Source organism: Xyrauchen texanus, chromosome 28 (assembly GCF_025860055.1).
Source record: "Xyrauchen texanus isolate HMW12.3.18 chromosome 28, RBS_HiC_50CHRs, whole genome shotgun sequence".
Lineage (NCBI taxonomy): Eukaryota > Metazoa > Chordata > Actinopteri > Cypriniformes > Catostomidae > Xyrauchen > Xyrauchen texanus.
Genome location: NC_068303.1, coordinates 8,409,730 through 8,427,714, shown reverse-complemented (window position 1 = coordinate 8,427,714; position 17,985 = coordinate 8,409,730). Strand labels below are relative to the sequence as shown.

General features: G+C 36.0%; 2 protein-coding genes across 4 annotated transcripts; both read right to left on the bottom strand.

The window, feature by feature from the left end:
• Nucleotides 1-608: 608 nt before the first annotated feature.
• On the bottom strand, nucleotides 609-6,865 carry gja1b (gap junction protein alpha 1b). Of its 2 annotated transcripts, none has more exons than XM_052095205.1 (2): nucleotides 6,738-6,865; nucleotides 609-3,343 (listed from the first exon to the last, which is right to left on the bottom strand). In XM_052095205.1, exon 2 carries the CDS (start codon nucleotides 3,325-3,327, stop codon nucleotides 2,185-2,187), a length of 1,143 nt encoding a protein of 380 aa, XP_051951165.1. In that variant the 5' UTR covers nucleotides 3,328-3,343; nucleotides 6,738-6,865; the 3' UTR covers nucleotides 609-2,184. The 2 variants fall into 2 exon arrangements, with proteins under 2 accessions (XP_051951165.1, XP_051951166.1); XM_052095206.1 differs by having other exon boundaries at nucleotides 609-3,339; nucleotides 6,738-6,857.
• Nucleotides 6,866-8,683: 1,818 nt separating this feature from the next.
• On the bottom strand, nucleotides 8,684-14,399 carry LOC127621559 (gap junction Cx32.2 protein-like). 2 transcript variants are annotated; one of them, XM_052095213.1, is made up of 3 exons: nucleotides 14,211-14,399; nucleotides 13,784-13,868; nucleotides 8,684-9,774 (listed from the first exon to the last, which is right to left on the bottom strand). In XM_052095213.1, the coding sequence occupies exon 3, from the start codon at nucleotides 9,750-9,752 to the stop codon at nucleotides 8,949-8,951; it is 804 nt and encodes a 267-aa protein (XP_051951173.1). In that variant the 5' UTR covers nucleotides 9,753-9,774; nucleotides 13,784-13,868; nucleotides 14,211-14,399; the 3' UTR covers nucleotides 8,684-8,948. The 2 variants fall into 2 exon arrangements, with proteins under 2 accessions (XP_051951173.1, XP_051951172.1); XM_052095212.1 differs by having other exon boundaries at nucleotides 13,784-13,849.
• Nucleotides 14,400-17,985: the final 3,586 nt, after the last annotated feature.

The window sequence follows — 17,985 nt, the reverse complement described above, 5'->3', positions numbered from 1 at the left end:
ATGCACTAGGATTGTGTGATAAATCTGGTTGCAAATGATCTACATTAATTAGCACTAGATCAAAGTCTCATGCTTTTTTCTCATTCTTCTGCTCTAGCCACATGTGGTTCACAAACTCGGCCCAGGCATATGGTTTTATTTTGCTTTGTGGAAAGGTTAAACAGGAAACTTGGATAAGAGAAAAGGCACTGAAACTTTTTATATGATGAAATTTTGAAAGTTTCTGGGGCATTTTAAAACATACATGTAAAAAACTTATCAGTCTTTTGGTTTGCAAGTCGGTCTTGGCGTAGATGGATTTTGGCCGTTACACTGTTTTTGTTGCTATTGCCTGTTTAAACACAGTGGTTTGTGTAGGGCTAATTCTCTTGGATAAAACGCCTGCACCAGACTGCTTTAGATACTGGCACCAGACAAATTGCAGTGCATTTTGTCTTTTGTTTATCATAAGCCTCTTTATGGGTGTAAACATAAATAATGAGTAACTAGAAGCAAAGTTTGTGTATTAAAAATATCTACTTACAGTAATGAAACTTTTCTGTTCAACAACCTCATGAAAGTTTGCTCATTAAAATGTTTTACTGAGTCACACAAATACAAAATTACAAAGAAAAAAATCTTTATTGGTTAAATTGCTTTTTCACAGATTTGAATAATGTCCTTTTTTGTTTCATTGCTTGGTTTTTCCACTGTCATGCGCACTGTACAACAGTGGATTCCCATGGAATGGCATTAACTTTCTTTCCAATTAAACCCCCTTTTTTGATTTACCAGATGCAAAAATAGCTACTCAACGTCCAAAAACCAAGGTTTCTGCGAGAGCACTGTTAAAGTGTAGTGATTTTACACCTTGTAGTGTGTTGTAAAATAAATTAGTTACATGCATAACAGAGAACTTTTTGTCATTTTTGCATCAAATAACACCCTAGCCAAAATCTCAGTGCAAACACCATTGTAGCTGAAATATCCATGAGACTCTGCGAATGAGTACCAATATACTATGATGCAAAATTTGAAAATCAAAACAAAAGAATGTCCATAATGAAATTTTATCTACTAGTGTTTGGTAGTTGTGGAGCTACGCTGGCATATATCTCTTAAAATAACTGACTAAATATTAGTCCAGCTCTAACAAGCAGTCTTCTAAAAACTCACATTTGTGACATAGTTAGCTTGATTTACAGTACTAAATCTCTATCTCTCAAGCAGCAATGATTACATTGAGTTAAAAAAAATTCATTCACTCCAAGGTAAGAACAAAAAACATTAATTCTATTATTCTAATTGAATCCTAACTCATTCCATCCCCTATCCTCTCTCATTCCAAAAATCAAAAGATGAAAATAAAAATGGCATTTTAAAAGAGAACAAAAATAAAGCCTTTCTCTCAGAGACTTTTTAGAGCACAATTTCTTCAAAAATAAAAAATAAGGACTCAAGCTGTGTGACTGTTGGTAAAGCAGCTTAGTCCACATATAGACACTTCCATATCATACCACCACCCAAAACAACAAAATATCATCAAATAACAATAAACTGACACCACATAAATTCAAAGTTTATAAGGAAACTGACAGTCACACTGTGATTAATAAAATCCTCTTAATGTATTGCTGAAATCTGGATTATTGTCAATAAATATGTGATTGGATGGTATTAATTATGTAGACATAACCTTGAGTCTTTTTCTAGTGGTGGATATCCTGTTAGTCTTTATGAATAAATAAATATTAATTCATTAACACTAGGAGCCTGTTGGACAACATGGATTTGAGGTCAAACAAATGAGACATCTGACTGAGATCCAATTAAAAGTGTGATGTGGGAGTTAGAATGCAATTCTACAAATAGGAGTGCAACATGTTAAAATGGAATCATTGTGTGGCATTTTTAAAAATCAATCAAGGCATATTCTGGTGGGTTGAATTAACAGTTTGACAGGTTTGCCCTTGTGCCCTTGGCTTCGACAGTTCAGTTGTTAGGGCATGTTAGCTCTGCTAGTTTTAACATCATTATTAATCAATAGTACCTCCAGCAGTGTGAGTAATTTTATGTCTCTGTATCGACTAGAGTCTAGAGAGGAACTTGTGCAGAAGTAGCCCCGCCCCCTCGGTACAGGAAATTAGCCTGTCTCACTTCCTGCATCAGTCCTCTAGCATCATGACGTTGCACCAAGTCGCACAGCTAGACATCCAGGTCGTCGGGCCTCGGTCGACTGCTCATGCGGCTGCTGGCCCGACTGCATGGCCGTGCATCTATCAAAGCTAATGGCTGCAACTCGGGGCCTGCCGTTAGTTTCTTGTGCTCGTGCGTATCATCGGGGTACTCAAAGGCTTGAGCATGTGAATTGGAGATGGTGCTGCCGTTCTGGCCAAGACGATTTTGCTCGGTACTGTAGTTGGCCCAGTTTTGCTCATTGGCCTGCTTGTTGTAATTGCGACAAGAGTTGGTCCGCTCGCCGGTGGCTAGCTTGTAGCCAGGCGGTGACATTGGCGAAAGTGGCGCGGTCGGTGAGGAGCAACCATTGTAGTATGCGTATTTTGTGGGGGACAGTTCCTTAGGTGTAGGGCTCAAGGTGCCGGTTTGGAACTCGTTTTGTCTACCTTTCAAGCGGTCCTTGATCCGTTTGAATGACACGTAGAATAGCTCGATAACGTTGAGCACAAGTGAGACCACAGAAACCACCAGCATGAAGATAATAAAGACAGTCTTCTCCGTAGGCCTAGAAAGGAAACAGTCCACTTGATGGGGGCAAGGCGAGCGCTCGCAAGTGTACACGGCCGACAGGCTGAAGCCGTATATGTACCACTGGATCATCAGGAAGACCACCTCAAAGATCGACTTGAAAAGGATGCTCACGATGTAGGTGCGCAGGAGAGCACCCTTCATCTTCACCTTGCCATGTTCCTGCAGGCCATACTTGAGCTTCTTGAGCTCGATCTTCTTCAGATGGAGATCCACATCACCTCCGTCATTCTGTACCACCTTCAGCTCCTCCTCTCTGCGGTTCAGCTTCACCTCTTTGCGCATCAGGTAAAACACATGTGCTAGGTACAGAAGCGTAGGGGTAGACACGAAGATGATCTGCAGCACCCAGAAACGCACGTGTGAAATGGGGAACGATTTGTCATAGCAGACATTCTCGCAACCAGGCTGCTGGGTGTTGCACTTGAAAGCCGACTGCTCATCCCCCCAAGCTGACTCCACTGCAGTTCCCAGAACCAGGATCCGGAAGATGAAGAGTACAGAGAGCCAGATCTTCCCTCCGGCAGTGGAGTAGGCCTGCACCTTGTCAAGGAGCCTTCCCAGAGCACTCCAGTCACCCATCTTGAGGGAGTTCTAGCTAAAAAGAGAAAGCTGAGATGTAATATAGTGTATTTTTTGGCACATAAGAAGAACATGATGAGAGAAAGTAGGCTTTGGTGCCTGATCTGGACATCATTGTGAAAAGAATTATGATTTAAATGTAAGATTTACATAACATGAAGGTAACCTTGTCTCAGATCTGTTAGAGAGCTAGTTCAACCAAAAATTATGTTGTCATTTAGTCACCCTCATGTCATTCCAAACACGTTAGACTGTCTTTCATCTGTGGAACAGAAAAGGAGATGTTGGGCAAAATGTTAGTCTCAGTCACCATTCACTTTCATTGTATAGAAGAAAAAAAATGCAATATAACAAAGTGAATGGTGACTGAGACTGTCAGTCCCTAATATTCTGCCTAATATTTCCTTCTTCTTTTTTTTTGGTCTCTTTTTGAATGAACTATTCCTTTAAGGTAACTGTTAGGACTTTAATGATTACCATCTTGTATTTCATGAAATACAATTTCTCAACTAAATGCTTCCACAAGAGATTTTGCAGAAAGCGAGTATACATATTCTAATTTAACTATCTTAAAGCCTCTTTATTATCAAGAAAACATGGTTAAGCCACTAGGACATGGCTTGACTGGGGAATTTAAGGTGCTTATTTAGCAAGGTGTCTGTTCTTCCAGTCACAGCAGAGATTTTCAAATAAAAAAACAACATTGGCTTGAAATGAGAATTGAACTGGGAATCAAGCCCTTTATTAATTCTTTGTGCTTTGAAAAAACTCAAGGAACCACTGAAGAACTGTGTAACAAGTTCGTAAGTTGAGCAATGGAGGAGTCAGGAGGCAGAAGACTGTCATAGGAGTATTTTATTACTCTTCAGCATCACTCAAAAAAACATAAACAAAAATGGCTCTTAGTAGCCCCAAACAAGTCGTACTGCTACAGATGCAGGGATACTCTCTCTTGTCTCTCTCTGGCTACTGCCGCATCCATCTGACTGTCAGGTCTCCCTCCGCCATCACTATAACAAGACACAGGTGTTAGAGATAATGACAGCCCAGGTTACCGCTCTCCCTCTCCCGCAGACAGATAAACGGCCACGCCCCCAACCCACATACTCTGCACCGCCCAACTCATGCCGGGGCAACATACGGCCTGTCAACCCCCCCAACCCATTTGCACCCCCGGTCTGTGGATCACCTCAAATTTAAATGGCTGAAGTGCACCAGGAACCAATGGGTGGTCCGTGCATTGGTAACTTTCATGCAGTGGAGCCATTGGAGTGGGGTGTGATCTGAGCAGAGGGTGAAGGCATGCCCCAGCAGATAGTAGCGGAGGGTGAGTACAGGCCACTTGATCGCAAGACACTCCTTTTCAATGGTGCTGTATTTCGTCTCCCTCAAGGAAAGCTTGCAACTTATAAACAGCACCGGCTGTTCCTCCCCACCCACCTTTTGCTAGAGTACCGCCCCCAGCCCCCTGTCAGATTCATCTGTCTGCAAAATCAATGGGAGAGAGAAATTAGGAGCGTGTAAAAGCGGCCCCTCTCAAAGCACAGATTTTAATTTCAGGAAAGCCTGTTGGCACGACTCTGTCCACTGGAAGGATTAGGGCCCCCTATTTAGTAAGATCATCACTCTGCCCCATTTTGATGAGGGTCACTGGTGTTGAGGGCTCCGGGGTTGCAGCAGAAGCCCCCTCTCTGTCGATCAGGCTCTGGAATACCTGCCGGTCAAGGCGTAACTCCATGAGGGCCTGATATTGACTTTGCTGGATGCCAACAAGGGACTTGATGACTTAGCCCAGTGGTGAAGATTCCATGAAGACGTTTCCTCCGATCGCTCTCGGGTATCGGCACCACTGTAACACGTTCATAAGTTGAGCAATGGGGGAGTCAGGAGGCAGCAAACTGTCAACATGAGTATGAGTACTCTTCAGCATCACTCATAAAAACGTAAACAAAAAGGGCTCTTAGTAGCCACACAGATGCATCATACTGCTACAGATGCAGGGACAGTCTCTCTTGTTTCTCTCTCTGACTACTGTCGCATCCGTCTGCCTTTTAGGTCTCCCTCCACCATCACTGTAACATGACTCAGGTGTTAGAGCTGATGACAGCCCAGGTGACGAGACTTACCACTCTCCCTCTCCCGCAGACAGATACACGGCCACGCCCCCATCCCCCACAAACTGTCAGACTCAAGGGCTGCTACAGACACGAAGAGGAGCATCTCTTTAATATACTGGACATATTGTTTCCCTTTAGCATAAACCAAATCCCACATAAAAAAAAATAATTGACTATGTGTTTCGGCAATAAAGTCCCTTAAAGTCTCTTTAAATATTAATAGTCCCAATTAAAGACATCGTTCTCTATATTGGGGTTTGAGGTTCTTTACTCCTGCACTTTCAATGCAAGGTTCTTCATGGAATAACAACAAGGCTAAATATTATATTATTAAATATATATATTTTTTAAATAGTTCTGCTGTTGTTACAAGCTAAAGAACCCTTTTCTGGGTTTGTTTTCGTAAAGAGTGAAATGACTGGTGGTTTTGTCTGTCTGTAATGACGCTATAAGGGCAAACTCTTGTATGGTACTCTGTTTAGATATGCATTAAATATTGAGATATCTGGTCTGTATATTTATTGATTTGAAGATACAGTTATGACGATAACACTATATGACCCTTGAATCTGACCAACTATTCTGTCCAACTGTTTGGTATAAGCCAAAAATTGTATGAACAAATAAAATAAACCTTTTTTAATTTGAATTACACTGCATAAAATATGTAGTCATCATAAAAATCAGTTATAAACGCATGAGTATAACAGGTTCAACATATGAACAGCACCCCCTATTGTGTGCTTTTGAGGTGGAAAAAGCATCCCGTTTCTTCCCTGTAAAGTCGCATAGACTTTTACAGTTATTATAACAAAGTTAAAAAAAAAGAAGAAGAAAAAAGTTTTCTTTAGTTGATTGTCGAAAATAAAAAAAAAGATTTAGTTCCAGTTCGTTCATCATGTTTTTGATTCCCACCTGTCTTTTCTTTCAAAACTTTTAAAACTGTTTTCCAGATGCAAATATATTTTAAGTAATTTTATATTATTTAATTTTCTATAATTGCATTTCTGCCTCTTAAATAGCCTTTTTCAACCAAAAGTAACCTCGATATCTTACGTGAATAAAATATAATATCATGAACAGTATGACTATACTTTATTATAGAATTATTATAAACGTGTAAACTCACAAGTTTAGTTCAGTTTGTTTAAATTGAAATTCAATTTAAGAAGAACAGTTTAAAACACTTAAAAAAAACTTTCCACCGTGTTGCGCTCAGTCCTGAATATCAGTGCCGCTGTGTAAAGAAATCAAAAGTTTCTAAAAACTTTTAAGAGTGTGTGTAAATCTTACCTGGAGACAAGTAAAGAGTGGAGAGCCCTGTTGGGACTTTCTCCGTCACTTCTGGAGGTCAGGCACAAAATCCCAAGTAAAGCGACTATGGGGAAACTGAAGCAAACTTATCAAACTTTCCTCCCTTATAAAAGAGTCAGAGGGAAGGCAAAGCAGACGCACAAATCTGGTGAAGTCACATGACTGTCGACGTCACAAGTCTTCCTCGTACACTCTCTCTTTATGGACTTCTGCTAAAAGCAAATGTTTTTCTCTTGAAAACTTTGAGACATTGTCTTGTAATTCTGTAACATGTCATAGTGACTTTTCTTAAAACGTTATTATTAAATAATTTATTAGGCTAATATATTATGAATGTATTTTCATATTATATTATGTTATATTACATTACATTGTTATGACATTTCTGAATGCAATAATCTGTTACGCTACTGTATATATTTTCATGGATAATTTTTGGTAAATTTTATTTCTTAAAGTTAAAACACATTTTTGCCTGAGTTAAAAAAAAAAAAAAACGTTTAAAGCGTACAGTATTACTCTATAAACTTTTTTTTTTTTTTGTATAACAATATGAAGGAGATAAGTGGAAGTGAAAAGAGAAAGATCATGAAGGAATATTAGTAGCCTAATTGTCATTTTTGCATATATATAATTTACATCAAATTGAATTGAGTATTTCTTTGCCAAATTAAAGAAAAACTGACTTTAAAAGTATTTGTTAAATAAACATTAAATACATAATAAACAATACAAAATAAAATGAACAGTTTTTTTTTTTAATTTAATACTTTTATTTTTTTTGTCAATGTATCCCTTTTTTAAGATTTTTGCATTATTAATCGTATAGCAAATTCCCATCAACCTGAAGAGAGTAATTGTTTACTAAAATGTAATTAATACAGATTAAATGTATTTCAGTTAAATGAATACATTCGTTGAATGATTGAAATGTGTAAACCTTTATTTATTTTTATTTAAATTTATTTTGTGTTTGGAGTGATGGAGACCATTGTGTCATCTTCTTGCATGAATGTTCTTTAAAAATAATAATTATATTAAAATCCCAGGAGATCAGCGATACTCAAGTTACAGAAATACTCAAACCAGCCCATTTGGCACCAACAATCATGCCACGGTCCAAGTCACTAAGATGAATTTTTTTCCCTATTCTGATGGTTGATGTGAACATTAACTGAAGCTCCTGACCTGTATCTGTGATTTTATGCACTGCTGCCACACGATTGGCTGATTAGATAATCGCATGGATGATTGTTGGTGCAAAATGGGCTGGTTTGAGTATTTAATTAGGCACAATTAGGCAACTACATTTTTTATGATAATTCTCATTTCAATTCCACTGATCTCATTCCTTATACATTTAAAAGCAAATTAAACCAGGATTTATTTGGCATACATTAAGAAATCATTATATATTATAGTAGCTCAATCATTCATTATCTAGATATTCTCAGTGTTTTTACTTGGTGAGAGCACAAACTACATTGGTTGAACATCTTTCGGGTTTCTGTGTTTAGCAATAAATGCAGGAAGAATAGTGAAATAATAGTTTGTTATTTAATTTGTGTGTTATTTAATTTGTTACATTTTATTCAAAAAACAAAATCCGGTATGCTCCAAAGTTCTTAAAATATATGAATGTGCTCTTGAATGAGGAATAGTAATAATCCAACAAGAAAAAAGGAAAATCATGGCACACCTCCATATCAGAAATATATTTAAAAAGCCTTAAATGTCAATGGCTATAACAATAAGAGTTAAAAACAATGGGGAAAAGAGGACTGCAAACCTATGTGTGTTTTAGGCTGCACCCTGATGAAGGCTTTTTGCAGTCCTCTTTTTTCCACTGTTTTTAACTCTTATTGTTATAGCCATTGACAAAGGCTTTTTAACTATATTTTTGATCTGGAAGTGTTACTATTTATTGGCATGACAGAGAGAAAAAGAAATCACTGGCCTTGTAATGACAGGAGAGTCAGCCTGTGTGCAAATTGATAAATATTACAGCACCATCTAGTGTACAATAATATAAAGTGAATTTCCACATAGGCTAAGTTTAACATTGATTTGAATGATATTGTTGATTACATTGGAAGTATGTATTTTCCAATTACTTATTGACATGCATGCTAAAACCTTACTAGTACATTGACAGAATCTAAAGCTGAGGTCTGGCCCCATCAAGACCAACTATGCTTTGGTCCCACCTGTTTGAAGGGCCATGTTTAGCTCATTGTGTCTCATGCCATTAACAGGTTCTAGTTCTAAAGGAAGTGGCAAAGGATATCTGGAATCGTGAGTATACATTATCTCTCTCTTTTTGTGTTTTTTCCTAGTTATCCTCTTACAAAGCAAATAGAATATTTCTAGAACATTTAAAGCCAGAGACACACATGCTACAACCAGCATGAAAACCATGAAGATGTTTTTCTCAGTGGGTCTAGACATGAAACACTCGGTCACAAATGTACAGGGTTTTTGGTCACAGTGGAACTTATGCTGCATGAGTAATCCATACAGATAATACTGTCCAACGATAAAAGCAACTTCTAATAGGATCTTAAAAAACAGTTGAGTCAAGTAGCTACCCAGCACGCTGCCTTTAATAATGATTTTGCCCTTTTCATTTGAGTATTTCGGTGACTTTGCAACTGGGTTCCTTTTCAGCTCCTCTCTCAATTTGTTCTCTTGATGAATAACGTGCACTGCATGGCCCAGATACACCAAAGTTGGAGTAGATATGAAAATGATCTGCATCACCCAGAAACGAATATGTGAAATGGGGAACTTCCAGTCGTAGCACACATTCTCGCAACCAGGTGTTTGAGTGTTGCATACTAAGTGAGATCTCTCATCACCCCAAACACTCTCTGCTCCGGCTCCCAAAACCATGATTCTGAAGAGGAAGAGGACGGTCATCCATATTTTGCCGATCACAGTGGAGTGCGACTGCACCTTTTCCAGTAAAGCCGAGAGAAATCCCCAGTCTCCCATGTTCTCAGTTGCTCAGGGCTTCCTGGAGGGTAAATTGTCATAACTTTAAAACATCTATAGAACTGCTATAGAACTGCAATCACTGCAAATGTGATGAGTGGATTTGTTTAAGAGAAAGCACTGACATACTGCTCGTAGCTTTACCGTTTGCCGATTTTATATATGCTGCTTTTATTTTATTTGTTGTAACTTGCAGTTATTTGTCATTTTGTGATTATTCAGAGCATTTTTTATACTTAATATGTTGTTTTGGATTGACAGCATTATTGTGAGTTGTATGTCAAATAATGAGGTCCAGACGTGAATGTTCTTGAAGAATAGTGTTTACAGTGTTTGAAAATGTAAAAATATGTAATTCTTGGTGTTTCATAATTTATTATACCGGGGATGTACCCGCATCCCACACTTCTGCAACAGGTGCTGGATCAAGGCAAAAAGCATTGAAATAAAACTTAAGTGGATCCACTGTTTAATTATTCCCTTTTATTAATTTAAAAATCACAGCACCGTTTCGAACAGAATGATCTTCGTCAGGCACACATCAATAGGCAACACATCAATTTACAGTAAGTACATTTGTTACAACCAAACACATCATTATGTTCATCTGTTAATAATCACGGTCAATTATCTCATGATCACTCAATCTCACTTAATGAGAACAATTAATTAGTGTTCAAATGTCAGCAAAACATACATCACATCACAAACAGCAGTGAATTACATGATTGTAAATGTCACAATTTAAGTAAAAATGTTTAAAACGGCAAATATCAGATACAGGTCAAAGTCAAACAAATACAAACACCGATACAAAGGTAAACGTTACCCAAAAAGTTAATAAGTCACAAGAACGGATGAATATCAAAATCCAAATTAAGACCCTTAAGATACAAAGTGTTAAGTGTTTAAATATAATAGGCCTCTCTTTTTAATAAAATTGTATTTACATCACCACCTCTTCTGGGTGATTGACATGTTCAATACCAATGTATCTAAGTGTTCAAAGATTATATTTTTTCAAATTAAAATGAATTACCTCTGGATTATTTTGATCATTTGTACGTATACTACTTTAATGTTCTGCAACCCTTGTTTTTAGAGCACGTTGTGTTTTTCCAATATAGGCTTATACACAATGACATTTAATCATGTAAATAACGTTCTTTGTAGTACAATATTTTTCTAAATGGGGATGGGGAAAACATTAGTTTTAACAGTAAAATTGCATTGGCACAGTGACCACAACTATAATTGCCAAATGGGATAGATGACAAAAAATGAGTGGGACAGTCAATTGGTAAATCAGCTCTCATGGCAGAATGAAGAACGGGATCTGAATTTAAACTGTACCAGTGTTTGTTGACAATCTTCTTTAAAGGTGCACTCAGCTATTGCTGAGAAACACTGTTAATATTCCAACTCAACTGCTAAAACAAACACACCCCTCCCTTCAGTGCTCCTTTGGAAGCTCCGCCCCCAGCTCCAGACACTCACAACTCTCCTGCTACTTAATTTAACATCACAAAAACTGCATATATGAGTTCTGTGAAACATAGCAAAATGTATGTTACCCACCTATTGAGAAGAAAAAGAGGAACTACTGCATCTGTCTTCAAGCCTTTTTAACTCACAGACATCTCTCCACTGCTGAAAAGCCTTGCCGATGTTGACATGGCTCCTAGCCATTGACTTATCATTATCCTTCTTTTTTTATTTTATATTCGTATGACCTTTTTCTCTTGGTCTGTTTCTCAGCCATTTGTCCTCGTTGGAGTTTAGAAAGTTCGCATCAGCTGGATTTACCGTTGCTCTTCTAATATATTTCACTCTGCCCCCGTCCTGTGCACGCGCAAGGACTACACCCTGTTGCTGATTGGCTGGTGTAGTGTTGTGTGGATCGGTCTGATCCACTTTATTTTTGTGCCATTTACAGAGCCAGGGCTGTGTACAAATCCTAGATTTGTTTGCAGCCCACCCACAGAATGGACAGCTTGCAGACTGTTTGCAGAATTTGACAAAAAGTGTATTGGATTAGAATTACTGAGTGCAAGTCTGAAGAAATAGGGGAGTATTGGAATGACCAAACAACTTTATTTTCTTAAAATTTAACCTGATTTTTGGTTAAGCATACGTCCTGATTTTTATTTTCAAATCTCCTAACAAGGAACTCTCTCCAATTTTCGTTATAACCTCTCTCTCTAACTCTTTTCGTTAAGTCAATATTTTGTAGTGCGTAAGACTTTTTAGAGCTACAGATACGACAAATTCGATTAAATTGACTAATAGGCAAACTATGCTTCAGAGGGGTAGGATGATAACTTTGTTCATGCAGGAGTGTATTATGATCAGTCAGTTTTCTGTTCAGATCTGTAGAAATCACTATCCCTAATAATCAAAATATCAAGAAAATTAACTTGGGACGAGTCAAATATGACAGTAAACCGAAAATGTTTATCACTAGCATTAAGAAAGTGCTGAAACTGTAGCAGTTTATTTTCAGTACCAGACCACAACACAAGAATGTCTACAATGTATCTACGCCAGAGTCTTATATGCGAAAAGAACGGATTCTGAGAACAATTGAAAATGTGTTTTTGTTCAAAGAAACCCACACATTGGCATAATTTGGTGCTATAGTGTTTCCCATGGCTGTACCTTTATTTTGGTGGAAAAAAGTCATCTTTATATTAAAAAAAATTTGGTTAGCACCAAATTGTTTAATGTTTTAATTCAATCAAATCTTAGTCTTTTGTTTTGATGTGGATTTTTTAAAGCATCAATAGCTTCAATGTCTCCATAGTGTGGTATGTTAGTATAACGAGACTCAACATCAAAGGTATCTAATAATATATCATCAGATAATTAAATAGTATCATGTCAGTTGAATCCTTTAAAAAGAGGGTGATGAAGACACAATATGATTTAAAAAGCAATCAACAAAGGTTGAAATTTTCTCAATAAGAGACCCAATCCCAGAGATAATGGGTCTTCCTGGAGGCTTTTCAAGATTTGTATGTATTTTTGGAAGCATATAAATAACTGGGGAAATTGGGTGATCAACCTTCATGAAAGTAAACTCCTGTTTTGTTATCTCACCTGCATCCAAACAATGTTGCAAGTATTCATGAATCTCAGTCATAAAAACCTTAGTGGGATCAGAATTCAGTTTTTGCTAAAAGACATTGACACTCAAATGTCATTTCACTTCTTGATCATAATCAGAAAAAATAATAACTATAATGGAGCCACTCTTATCTGCTGGTTTAACTATAACAGTTTTATATATTTTTTTAAGCTTTTCTTTGATCTATTGTCAGGTTGTTGTGTACCTTGTACTCTTGTTTGTTGGGAAAATGTACTTTTTGATAACTTTTACCTTTGTATCTGTGTTTGTATTTATTTTACTTTGACCTGTATCAGATATTTGCTGTTTCAAAGTTTTTACTAAAATTTACAATCATGTGATTCACTGATGTTTGTGAATTGTTTGCAATTTTGGGAGACGGGTGTATGTTTTGCTGATGTTTAAACTCAAATTAATTGTTCTCGTTAAGTTACTGATTATTAACAGATGAACATAATGATGTGTTTGGTTGTAACAAATGTATTTAAATTGATGTGTTGCCTATTGATGTGTGCCTGACGAAGATCATTCTGATCGAAAAGTTGATATGATTTTGAAATGAATAAAATGGAATAATTAAATAATGTATTTTATCCCCACAGACATGTTGGATTCCGTTTACCAAAAAGATTTGTTCAGATTCATTTATTGATTCATTTATTGACAATTTCTGCAAGCCATGTAGATGGCGCCAAATGACCATCATTTAGGCCCATTGTAATTGCATTAAACCAAAAGCAGTCATTCACGACCAGAACAAGTCTAATTATCTTTAATTAAAATTTTCATTTCTACATTTCTACTAATTCTACTGAGAAACGTCAGCCCTGCAGAATATTGTAGCATCATAAGTGTTTCTTGCATAGACAGCCACAAACTGAAAATGATTTTGCTGCTGACTCACCAATGATTGCTGTGGATAAAAAAAATCTTTTAGATGCCTTGTGGGTTTAATACATCTGTTGCCACCCTGCAGAAATATGGCATAGCTATGGATTAGAAATAAACAAGCACACACACACACACACACACACACACACACACACACACACACACACACACACACACACAAATAAAAAAACAAAAACAAGGAAATACTTTTTTTGGTTTACTTATTTTGGTGATATGAAACTTTAGAGGCAACTTTTCTGTTACTTCACATAGTGTTACAGGCAGAATCAAGTTTTTTCCCTAATTTAATAAAATGCTAACAAATTAAACTAACTCGTCAGCAGCATATTGCTTGAATATATTTGACAATAAGTTATAGCCTATATAGAATATGTGACATTATTAAATAATATTTCAAAAATATCTTAAAATATTCTTACCTGGACAGATGGCTGCTAATGTGAACTTTCACATAAAACTAGTACTACTAATAATAATTATTGAAAGAAAAAGAAAAATGACATATATGTATTTCCTTTATCAGCTTGTTTTAAGATTCTGAGATTCAAAGATTATTCAATAACAATAATCTGTAGCTACAACTGTAGCCTAATTATCAACGTGGTGACAGACTCTCAGTCATCTTGTATGAAGTGTGATTTATTTGTATCTATTGGGTCACAAGATGCTCCACCCTGCGTGACAGAATAAAACTAGTTTAAACCAGACAATTTCACTTCTCTTTTTTATATCTAGCTGTATACATTAACACATTAGCGAACTTTGCCTGCATCATCAATCAGATTATTTTGCTGGGTGAGAGTGTTGATTGTGGTGGTGGTGTGGTGTTCTGAGTAAAGTTTAGGGCTGGTTATTCAAAGAATGCTGACTTGTAAGAAATTACAATCACTGTCGTGCACATGAGCAGGGCATTTAACCCTGTTTTACTGCAGGAGAATTGTCCTTGTAAACACTGCCATTCAAAGGTTTACTACTATACTATACTATACTATACTATACTATACTATACTATACTATACTATACTATACTGTGCTATGCTGTGCTGTGCTGTGGTATACTATAGGCTTCTATACCATACTCTATTATACTATACTATACAATACTGTACTATACTGTAATGTACTGTCATGTATTATACCATATTATACTCTACTGTACTGTACTATGCTATATTATATTACAGTATACTATACTATATTGTTCTGTATTGTATTGTACTATACTAATCTGTGCTTTGCTGTAATGTTTAATACGACTGTATATTGTACTGTACTGTGCAATGCTGCTAAAATATACTATACTGCACTGTACTATGCTATACAGTACTTTGCTGTGGTATACCATATTATACCATACTATATTATACTACACTGTACTGTGCTGGACTATACTATACTATAATATACTGTATTGTACAATACTTTACTGTTCTGTACTGATCTATACATTAACTATAATATTTCCCCTGATTTCCCAGAATTATGTTTAAAAATCTGAATAAATTTGTTGACAAATATAAATTGTGCCTATACATTTCTTGACAAAACAACATTTTAATTTTAATGTAATTTTTTAAGTGGACTAATGTTGGCAAGGCAGTGAAAGAAAAGCAACTGACAAGTGCCCAGCAGACATGTCAACTCTTTCAATATATGAAGTTGGTTTGTTGTTTTGACTCTTAATGTCACCTTTTGCATGTCATGTTTTAGATGAGTGTTAGATGTTTATTTGAATTTTTTTCTGCAACATAAACATGGCATGAAAATTAATCCTCTCTATACTGAAGCCAATAAGCCATTTTTTATCCATAAAAAAAAATTTATTGTCAGGAAATACATAGTACTGCGATGGACTGGCGACCTGTCCAGGGTGTCCCCCGCCTTTCGCCCAATGTTAGCTGGGATAGGCTCCAGCCCCCCGCGACCCTGTACACAGGATAAGCGGTTGACGATGGATGGATGGATGGATGGATGAAATACATAGTAGTTAAAGTACATAGTAGTTAAAGTCACCTAATATAAAGTTTGACCAAATATTTTAATTATGTAGATAAAAAAGCATACATTGAGTTTAACAAATACTTGAATTTATTTAATGTATAAGCCTTGTGCAATATCTGTGTTTTTGCAAACTCAGGACCCTTTTTTCAGCATAAAGGAGGCTTTCATTTATCATTATTTCACACGTATTTGAATTCTTGTTTGTATGTAATTGCGTGGGAAGCAGATCTGTGGACAATGAAACTCATATACAGTGAACTTTTAGCCTGACTTGACCCTGACTTGACCCTCTGGGTAAGCTCTGCTTACTTGTATAAGGCCATATAACACATGTGAGATACAATAAAAAAAAAATTCATGGCACTGTTTTCTGGATATCAGATTATTATGTTTGGATTGACCTATCACTTTACTATGTGTTGAAACTGAACAATACACATAGTTTGGGAGTGTAACTTTTGAAAAGTATTCCACATGAAGATTACAGAATGCATTCTGTAAAATGTAGTTTGTAATGTATTCTGTTAAATTACTCATGGTCAGTAACATATTCTAAATACTTTGGATTACTTCTTCAGCACTGGTAGATATTTTCACTTGTTTTGACTATGAAAACTGACAGTACAGTAAGACAAAATACACATGCTAAAAATCCTTTCTCTGAAAAACCGAAATATCTTATACAGTATTGTTTCTAAAACAAGATAAATCAAACTGATGATGTTTTAAGGATTTTTAGATATTTTTACAGGAATACAATAAAAAAATATTATCAAGAATATGATTTTTGCCCTAATATCAAAGGTCGTACTAGAAAAACTAATTATGATCCAACGTGAATTTTCTTGATAAAAAAATATGATCGTGTAATCATATGCACGTAAAATGGCTAGAAATAGCATTTTAGCTTAGCGTCAAACTGACAATTTTCACAAGGTTTATTTATATTTTCTCTGCTCCAAACTTTCTTCAAACGTACTTCTCTGTCTGCTCGTATGAATGTAACACAACAAAACATTATAACAAAATGTTTCACTGCTGTTCAAACGCATTTTGGATCACATCATTTATATGTATAAATGTTTTCCATCTGAAAGGACTAAATGTTAAATGAAACAGATGACAATAAAATGCAAAGTAATCTCTTCAGTAGTCAAAATACATTTTGAATGTAACTGTATTCTAATGACCAATTATTTAAATTGTAACTGTAGTGGAATACAGTTACTTATATTTAGAATTTTATATACGTAATCCCGTTACATGTATTCCGTTACTCCCTAAACCTTTGACTGGTAGTTCTTTACTAAAAAGCAAATACAAAAATGCTTTGAACACAATGCAAACGGTCAGATTATTTATTTTAACATTGTGCTTATGCAATTTTTTGATTTAGAAAAAAAGTATTTTGAAAAGACTATTTCATCACATAACATGTGGGTCATGACATTTCTGGGTTTATCATTTTCATGTATTGCAAAACATCTTGAGTCAGAGCTACGTACGTGCGTGCTTGTGTGCGTGCGTACGTGCGTGCGTGCGTGTTTGTGCAAAATGACCTGAGCACAAATTTAGCTGAAAATTATTTTGTAGGAGGTGGACACGGAATGAAAAATTTACTTAATATGAAATAAAAAAACTTGTTGAAGAACGGACCCTGGTGGTCCTTGATATCATCTCTTCATCCACATACAATTGAAGAAAGAGTTTCCTTCACTAAGGCTTATTATCATAAACATAAGTTAAGTTCAACACCTGGATCATGAATCTGATTTCTAATTTGCTAACTCTAGTTCTGTTGATTGATTATACGATAATTATAGCTGTAATTTATAGCATGCTTGCTTCCTGTATGTCACATTTAGATTATGTTAATGTTTTACCATTTTTTCTTATTGTATATTAGTAGCAAACTTTTAGATTTGCTTTTACTCTTCCCTCACCTATAGGCTTACATTTTAATTTGAAATGAAATAAAGTGAAAATCACTGCAAAGAGAGCAAATGCAGTGGTGGATCTTCCCTAGGGACAAAAATTATACAAAATTTCCAGTGGTAATTTGTAGCCAATTATCATCTTATTGGTTTCTGTGTTCCTTAAAGCACCAGTAAAATCATGAAATTCCTCAGATTTAAAAAGTAAAATCTCCCATGTTGTAGCTTCCCTCACAAATCAACTCATTTCCAGGTCAGC

Coding starts and splice junctions, on each gene's coding strand:
- LOC127621559 (XM_052095213.1), bottom strand. CDS start 9,752: ATGGGAGACTGGGGATTTCTCTCGGCTTTACTGGAAAAGGTGCAGTCG.
- gja1b (XM_052095205.1), bottom strand. CDS start 3,327: ATGGGTGACTGGAGTGCTCTGGGAAGGCTCCTTGACAAGGTGCAGGCC.